At 58.9% G+C, this 8,852-nt stretch overlaps 1 protein-coding gene across 3 annotated transcripts in view; it reads left to right on the forward strand.

Annotated features, from left to right (window-relative positions):
* SRC (SRC proto-oncogene, non-receptor tyrosine kinase) overlaps positions 1–6,952 on the forward strand; it is a 54,318-nt gene extending 47,366 nt beyond the window's left edge. For all 3 annotated transcript variants that reach the window (XM_084888683.1, XM_084888684.1, XM_084888685.1), the window contains 6 exons: positions 653–808; positions 2,119–2,298; positions 3,224–3,300; positions 4,029–4,182; positions 4,302–4,433; positions 4,698–6,952. In XM_084888683.1, coding sequence (XP_084744809.1) covers positions 653–808; positions 2,119–2,298; positions 3,224–3,300; positions 4,029–4,182; positions 4,302–4,433; positions 4,698–4,906 — 908 coding nt within the window. In that variant the 3' untranslated portion in view covers positions 4,907–6,952. The remainder of the gene's footprint in view (positions 1–652; positions 809–2,118; positions 2,299–3,223; positions 3,301–4,028; positions 4,183–4,301; positions 4,434–4,697) is intronic.
* Positions 6,953–8,852: the final 1,900 nt, after the last annotated feature.

An 8,852-nucleotide genomic window follows, 5' to 3' on the forward strand; every position in this document is an offset into this window, starting at 1 on the left:
AAAAGGACCCCAGTGTGGCCTCGGAGGCCTTGAATAGTCTAAGCCCGGCTGCCCTTCCTCCATCCCCTTCCCCGCAGCCCAACCCCCAGCCTCCTTTCCGCTCCTCTCCCCAGCAGCCGTCCCTCCCTAAGGGCCTTTACACAGGCGTGAGCACCGTGCCTTCTGCTTAGAGTGCTCCTTCCTGGTTAACCACTCACGCTCCTGCCACGCAAGCCCAAGTACCACCTCCTCTGGGAAGTCTTCCCGGACTCTCTCCACCCCCCCTAGTGTGGCATGCACGTCACACACGTGGTCCTGGGCTTTGATTAAGGAAGTTGGGCTCCCCCTGGACTGTGAGCTCCCAGAGGCCGAGGGCCCAGGCCTTCTCCTCTCCGGTGAGTCCCGGGTATCCGCCTCGCTGGCCACGCCTTGAAGCGTGATGACTGCGTGGACGGATGGCTCAGGGAGCAGGTGCCTGGGGTGGTGTGAGCTGTGTGGGGTGAGGGTGTGTACACACAGGTGTGGATGCTCGGCCTCACGGGCCTCCTGCGTGTCCCCGGAGCCTGTGTGCAGCCTGTGTGCACACAGCGTGTCGGTCTGTGCCCAGGGTGGGCCGGGGAGGCCCCAGGGCGGACGCCAGGCCTGAACGCCACTCCCCTGTCTCCGTCCACAGAACATGCCGACGGCCTGTGCCACCGGCTCACCACCGTGTGCCCCACGTCCAAGCCGCAGACGCAGGGCCTGGCCAAGGACGCCTGGGAGATCCCCCGGGAGTCTCTGCGGCTGGAGGTCAAGCTGGGCCAGGGCTGCTTTGGAGAGGTGTGGATGGGTGAGTGCTCGCCGCACCTCCAAGGAGAACACGGTCCCCTCGGGGGACTTGGGTGTCCCACCTGAGAACCAGGCCGACGTCCATCTGTCTGGCAGCTCAGGATCCTCTTATTCCCCTTCCCCATAATTACCTCCCAGAGTCTCGCTCGCCGCTGTTGAACTTGGGCCTTATTTTAATACGAGGCTCCCCCAGTGGTGGCTGGCACCAAGATGGGAAGTAGCCTCTTTATGCCTCTGCAGAGGGGCTGGGCATTGGGCCAGGTGGCTTCACTCTGAGCCTCAATCTTTCCAACTGTGAAATGGGGCTGCTGGTAGTAGGATCCACCGAGGGGCTGTGTGAGGGTGCGTCCACCGGGAGCTCTCAGCCTTGGGAAGAGAAGCCTCGGCTCCCAGAGGAAGTCCGGGGAAGCACAGCCTGGCAGGTTCTGGGCCTGTTAATCTCGGTCTCACACTGAGAAACTGCAAAGCCGTCCTTGAAAACAAATACGCTGCAGCCCTGACCAGACTCAGGTGCCCTTCCACGGCCTGGTTTCTGCCGGCACAGCGGGATCGTGGAAGTTGGGGTGAGGTCGGCGTGACACAGTGGCCTGCCTTCAAGGTGTCCCTCTGAGCCACTGTCTTCACTTGGCATTGCTGTCTTCACTTCCCTCCCTTCAGCGGAAGAGAGGATGGAGAGGAGCAGGGAAGGTTCCTGGGTGGGAGGCACTGCAGGGACAAAGGCCTGGAGGCTGGAGCTCAGGCCAAGTCAGGAGAAGAGAGGTGCTGGCTCTGAGCTAGAGAGAGGGCAGAGGATAAGAAGCCGGCTCCGACGCACATATGCAAAACGAGGATGTGAGCAAACGCTGGCTAAGTCCTCGCATCTGCTGTTCCGGTGGCTGCAGGACTCCTACCTGGGTTGGTTGTGCATTAGTCAATAGGGGAGGATCTTACTTCTTCCCGGTTGCTCCCAGCCCCAGCCCCATTCATTTGCTGGCACCCGAGGCACCTTCTTTGTGCTGCTGAGAAGGAACAGGACCACCCAGGGAAGAGTAGTTGCTTGGAACTGTGGTCTCCCATCTCAGGTGAATGTGCTGCTTTGGGGGGACATTCCTAATAACCATAGTCCTGACAACAGATGCTATTCCTGGAGCAGGTACCAGAGACTCATTTCATCTCTGGAATAGTCCTGGGAGGAGCACCTGTTCTTGTGCCCATTTTACAGGTGGGAGCGCTGAGGCTCAGAATGGCCATGGAGGCCAGAGCTGATCCTAGGTCCCTATGGGCGGGAATGGGGGGCCTCCACTGAGGCAGCCTGCATCCCTCCCCACACAGGGACCTGGAACGGCACCACCAGGGTGGCCATCAAAACCCTGAAGCCAGGCACCATGTCTCCCGAGGCCTTCCTGCAGGAGGCCCAGGTCATGAAGAAACTGAGACACGAGAAGCTGGTGCAGCTGTACGCCGTGGTGTCTGAGGAGCCCATCTACATCGTCACGGAGTACATGAGCAAGGGTGAGGCCGGTGACTGGCACCGAGACGTGGGCAGCCCCCGGCGGGGTTATCTCTGAATCAGGGTGCTCACCAAACAGCAGGTAGGGAGTGCTTTACTGCCCCCCCCTCCCCATGGGAGTGTACCTCTTTAAAAGTGGGGTGGACTAGAACACAACTTCTCACGTTGATGCAAAGCTAAAACAAAGATGGCCTTTCTCGTTTCATTTTGTTTTTAACAATCTCCCACAATGCATCTTGCCTACCTCAGTTGGCTGGTTTTCTAAAGCCGTTTGCCATTTTGGGGCAGAAAGAGATCTTCCCCAACCATCCTCCCTGAGCCACATTAAGTCCCTGGCTTTATCTTGACTGAATTTTAAAATTAATGAATTCTTTTAAAATTCTACTTTTTAGAGACATAATTTATATATTCTAAAGCTTGCCCATTACATATTATAAAGTACACCCAGCTCAGTGAGTTCTAACAGACGGACACGCTCTGTATTCCTTACCACAGTCTGGATAGAGAGGATCCGTGTCACTCTGGACAGTTCCCTTGCCCCCTCTCCAGCCCCAAAGCAACCACACGTCTTCCGTCATCCTGGGGTGGTTCCTTCTAGGACGTCATTGGTGTAATCTTTTACACCAGAGGGTCTTCCTGGCGGTGCGTTATCCGTACCTTGTTCCTTTTGTGCTGCTGAGTAGGGTTCCATCAGTGGGTGGGCCATCGTTTCCGTTCCCCTGGAGGTGGACATTGGGCTGTTTCTCCTCCTGCGTGCCCCTGGAGGACGAACGCTGAGTGAGACTTTATTCAGAGACGGGTGTACGTAAAGCCTGCAGTGCTGGTTAGCGCGTGGCCAGCCCTTCCCGCTGGGGCAGGACCTGGAGTCCCAGCTTCTCGGCTCAGGGAGGGCGGGGCCGGGGCTAGAGCTGCCTTCTCTCTGCCCAGGGAGTTTGCTGGACTTTCTCAAGGGGGAGACGGGCAAGTACCTGCGGCTGCCGCAGCTGGTGGACATGGCTGCTCAGGTGAGTCGCCCCTCTCGCACCGTGGCTTCGTGCTCCGCCCGCTCTGGCCTCCTGGGTGCGCCTCCGGGAGGCTTGCTTTGGCTGCCTTCACACGCGCTGATCCCGCCCGTGCGTTACTGGGGCGCCTATGGCGCTGCCGGCGGTGGCTCTGGCAGAGGAAAGAGCCCTGACCGCGCAGCAGGAGCCTCTGCCCCTGACTTGCTGTGGGTCTTCAGGCTTCAGTTTTCTTCTCTGTGAAGGTGACTCGCCCACTGAACAAACATGAGTATTCACCAACATGTACTTGTTTGCTCCACAACTATTTTTTCACTTAATCCTTATCCCAACCAGGGGAGGCAGGGATGGCTCTGACTCCATTTGATGGGAAAGGAAACTGAGGCTCAGAGAGCGGATTTGGGACTGCAGGCGTGGGGACCTGACACTCCTGGGGCCTCTGGGGCCTCTTTTATGGTCGCCCGCTTTCCTGGGTGCCTCTCTCTTGTGCCTCCCCTCTGCCCTTTGCCCTTTGCGCCCCACAGCCCCCCCCCCCCCCCGTTCCCTCCTTCTGCTGAGCGCTGGTCCTGCTTTTTGTGCAGCAGCATTTATGGTAACCTGCGTCCCTTGAAGGTCGGGAAGGAGGGTGTTTGGCTGGCTCTCTGCCCTCGGGATGACCCCAGCCCTGGGCACATGCCTGTGACCCGGAAGGGCTCGGGGTGGCCCCTGAGCCGGGCTCCCGGTTTTGCCCGCAGATCGCCTCGGGCATGGCGTACGTGGAGCGGATGAACTATGTCCACCGCGACCTCCGTGCCGCCAACATCCTGGTTGGAGAGAACCTCGTGTGCAAAGTGGCTGACTTCGGCCTGGCCCGGCTCATCGAGGACAACGAGTACACAGCCCGGCAAGGTGGGCGGGGCCTGGGCGGCACCGGGGCCTTGGGAAGCCCGGTCCCTTCTCTGAGTCTCAGTGTCCTGGTCTGCCATGCGGGGTGGGAACGGTGCCCCTATGACCTTCCGCTCCTGCAGGTGCCAAGTTCCCCATTAAGTGGACGGCTCCGGAAGCTGCCCTCTACGGCCGGTTCACCATCAAGTCCGACGTCTGGTCCTTTGGGATCCTGCTGACGGAGCTCACGACCAAGGGCCGGGTACCCTACCCTGGTGAGAGGGCTCCCCCAGCCCGTCTGCGGCCCCTGACCCCCTCTGCCCCGGTGACCTTGGACAAGCCAGGCCCCCTCCCAGGCCTCAGTTTCCCCATCTGTATAAGCAGGAAGCTGAGCATCGGATCTTAGGCTCTCTCTCGGGTCAGGGCTTCCAGCCTTGGGGAGGGGCTTTCGCGTGCACCCGCCCTGTTATCCCCATCAGCTTCCCCCACCTCACCCTGCTCCCCAGAGCCAGCCTCCCCACTCCTCCCTCCGCCCACAGGGATGGTGAACCGGGAGGTGCTGGACCAGGTGGAGCGAGGCTACCGGATGCCCTGCCCACCCGAGTGCCCCGAGTCCCTGCACGACCTCATGTGCCAGTGCTGGCGGAAGGAGCCCGAGGAACGGCCCACGTTCGAGTACCTGCAGGCCTTCCTGGAGGACTATTTCACGTCCACTGAGCCCCAGTACCAGCCTGGAGAGAACCTATAGGGGGCAGGCTGCCGGGCCAGACTGGCTGCTCGGCTGGGACGGGGCCGGGCGGCCCCCGGTGTGGGGTCCTGCCTCGCTCTTCCCGCCCGCGGTGGCTCCGCTGCGGGGCTGAGTGGTCAGTGACGAGGCCTCTCCCTCTGTTGTGGATGGGAGGGCTCGGGGCCTGGAGCAGCCCCGAGGCGGGGTCCAAAGCTGGCACAGCGACTGTGTCCTGGCTCCTGCTCCTGCCTCGCACCTCCTCCTCGTGCGCCTCCCGGAGCCCCGTGAGGTGCGGCCGGAGGGCCTGGGGAAAAGGGCTGGAGCCGAGGGCTCCCTTTCCCAGCCTCAGCCTCCTCTCCACACGGGCTCCTCCCCTCTCCCGCGCCGACCAGGGCTGTCTCCAGAGCTGGCCAAAGAGCCTTTCCAAAGAAAAGCGATCGGCCCCTGGCCGTCAGCCTGCCTGGTACCCTGCCCCTTGCCGTCCGTTTCTGAAGCACCTGCCGCTGGGTCCAGACCCTCCGCCATGGCTCCCGGGCAGGGCCGCCTAGAGCCCAGACTGACTTGATCATGGTGGGTGGGGTGGGCTCCCCTCCAGACCTAGCCCTTCTTAGACCCGAGGGTCCCTTAGAGGGCGTCAGCTCCTTGTCCCTCATTACCCACGGGGCAGCAGTCCAGAGAGAGGCTGTGACTTAGCCACGTCCTCGGAGCAGTTCAGAGTTGAGGTGGGATCAGAACCCGGTGCTCCCTCCGTCTTCCTCAGGAACCAACAAGATTGTCCTCAGCGGCATCCTGGACAGACCGGCAGCCCCGGGGACAAGGGGCCTGAGGGTGGGCTAGAATAGCAGAGAGTTCCGTTGCCATGTCCCGCTCAGCGGGGCTGTGGTGGGGGAGAGAGTGGAGGAGGTGGGTGTGGGGCCGAGCTGGGAATGGGGGGTGAAGGTGCAGGCGTAGGGAGGCAGACTTCCATCTGAATGTGGGTGGGTTTTGACCTTCAGGCTAGCCAGCCACGGAAGGGAGTGAGCTCCCAGGCTCTGGGGGGCAATCGAGCAGACATGGACGATCCAGGTGGTTGGGAAACTTGCCCTGGCCTTAGGAGGGAGCCGCAGGTTGTCTGCCCAGTTTGCCCTGTGCCATTTCCATGCCTGGCCCCTGCTCTCCTCCCCAAGTTGGCGCCCTAAACTCGTGAGGAGGGAAAGGAGTGCCCAGGAGGGGGTGCGGGAGGAAGAGGGCTCCAGTGTCACGTGTCCAGACTGGCTGAGACCCTGGGTGGACCTGACGTCTGTGGGCTGCAGCCTCTGCCTCCTTATGAGGCCACGGCCTGTGCGGCGGCTCCTCCTGCCTGTCCAGACCCCGTGACCTGGCGTCACACAGTGAGCGCAGTCCGGGCGCCGGGGGCCGTTTTGGCCCTCGCTCCGTTGTTCAGTCTTAGGGTTTGTGGTGGCTTCTCCGAAAAGGGGAGCTGACAGTTTGTGGGCATCTTGGTAAGGGCCTCTGTGTGTGTGTATGTGTGTGTGTGTGTGTGTGCGTGTGTACGTGTACGTGTGCGTTCCTCCATGTGTGTCCATATTTAACATGTAAAAATGCCCCTTACTCTGTCGCCCAGACACATTGTACATTTCACCCACAACCCCTCCAACTCCCCCCCCCACCCGCCTCATAGCAATAACATTCCTGCTGCCAGGGGTTCTTGAGCCAGCCAGGCCCTGCCAGCGGGGAAGGAGGCCAAGAGGTGCCTGCCTATGAAATTTCAACTTTCCCTCTCAGACATGCCTGTCACCCTCGTCTTCCCCTGTCTGTCCCAGTACACGAGCGTGCTCTCACGTCCCATTCCAACTGCCCAAGGCCCTTTGTGTAAGGTGTCCTGATACTGTCCTTTTTTAAAGACAAACCAACAGTGTTTTGTAGATTTCAGATGACTATGCAGAGGCCTAGGGGACCTCCAGTTCTGGGCAGGGCCTGGGGGTCCCACATTCCATGGCCCAGGTTTCGGGGAGGGGCGGTGGGGGAATCCAGAATTGGTTGTAAATACTTTGTATATTGTCTGATTAAACACAAACAGACCTCAGAGTTCAGCCGGTGGTTTATTGAGCCTCTGCTGTGTGCCGGAGGGTGATGATGGGGTGGGAGGTAAGGCCGGACTGCCATCAGCGGGGCCTGGGTGTGTGCACGGTCAGATGGGGGTCCACCGTTACCATGGCACGTGACCATGAATGCACACCGGGACCCGCATTTGGGGTGTGAGCAGAGGCCTGGCTTGTGTCTGAGATGCTCAGATGAACCCCAAGATGCCCACAGTGTCCGCAGGTCAGAACTCCGAGGCCCGGGCAGCTGGGGCTGTCAGGCCTGTGTGGAGCTGTGGACATGCTTGTGGGGAGGTGGCTGTGCGGCTGGTTTGTTTTTTTTTTTTTTTTTTTTTTTTTTAATATATATTTTATACATTTTTTACAAAGAGGAAGAGAGAGGGATAGAGAGTTAGAAACATCGATCAGCTGCCTCCTGCACACCCCCCCACTGGGGGTGTGCCTGCAACCAAGGTACATGCCCTTGACTGGAATCGGACCCGGGACCCTACAGTCTGCAGGCTGACGCTCTATCCACTGAGCCAAACTGGTTTCAGTATGTAAGGGTGTTTTTTTTATTTGCGTTTCCGAGAGCAAGGGGCTGGGTGGGAGGCAGGGCTGCATCGAAGTCCTGGGCACTTGAGAAAAATTCCAGACTCTTCCTCTCCTCCCTTCTCTCCCGCCACCAACGGACCCAACCCGGGAAGTTCGTTTGCAACAGTGTGTACGAAGAAGTGGATTTTACATCAGGTCACACGCACATCTACGCGTCACCTCTGGTGGTAATAACACTTCCATCAAATGGGGGTGTTACTTTGTTCAGTGTCAATTTTCACAAGCTGGAGAGACCCTGGGAGTGTGCTTGTGAGAGCATGAATGGGAACCCCGAGGAGCGTGGCTGTGTTTGTGGCCCTGGTCTTCTGATTGTTCCTGGGGTGTGTGTGCCCTAGGATGTGTGTGCCTTTGTGTTCATGGGTGTGTGTTGGGGACTGTTTGCCATGGCTCTGTGTGTCTCTATACACACACACATGTCCAGATAGTGCGCTAGCCTGTGGGCTCCTGGGGTGTGTGCACCTGGGTATAATGGGGCATGAAGTGAGTAGGTCTGTTTTTTCCAGCTGCGTGTGCACAGATGTGTGTGTATTGTGTGGACACAATCCCAGTTCCGTCCAGCTTGAGCCTGTGGGCTCCTGGGCTGTGGATGAGCACGGAGCAGCGTGGTCAGTGCAGATCCCTGTGGGCTTGGAGCGCACACGCCAAGCAGGCCGCTCGGCAAGACCCCGGTGTGCGCTGGGACGCAGGAGCAGCCAGCAGGCGGGGACAGCTGCCCCGCGGGGACAGAGAACTGCCTGTGCGTTCCCCGGCGCCCCCCCCCCCCCCTCCTCTGGGAGGAGGTTCCGCACCCCTCCCTCTGTGGCCTTGCTCTGTTTCTCTGTTTGCCTTTCCCCCGTCTTTGCGCCGCGGCAGTTCCTCCTGCCCTCTGTGAGTGTGGCTCTGGCTCTCATGCTTGACAAGTCTTTGTTCCTTTCTATTCCCCCCTTCGCCTCCCTTCTCCCCAGTTCTTGGTCTTTCTCTGTGTGCTTCCCATTTGCTGTCTTTTTTTTTTTTTAATTTGAAAAGCATTCTTATTTCTTTAGGGAATTCAAGGCCAAATAATTTGAGGCAAATGCTTAAGCATCTGGAAATCCCAACTCTCATTATTTTGGTCTAATCTCACAGAGATGCAAACATACATTGGAGAATTGCCTCAGCTTTTCCATTTTTATTTTTTTATTTTTTTTATTGATTAAGGTATTAAAAAATGTTTTTATGTCTCTCTGTTTCTGGCTGTGGTTCGTTTTTCTTTTCCCTGTGCCTTGCTGTTCTTTCTCTGCCTTCTCTCCCTCTCTTTCAGATTTCCTTTCTTA

The sequence above is a fragment of the Pipistrellus hanaki genome, assembly GCF_964339955.1.
Source record: "Pipistrellus hanaki genome assembly, chromosome: 6".
In the NCBI taxonomy this organism is placed as follows: Eukaryota; Metazoa; Chordata; class Mammalia; order Chiroptera; family Vespertilionidae; genus Pipistrellus; species Pipistrellus hanaki.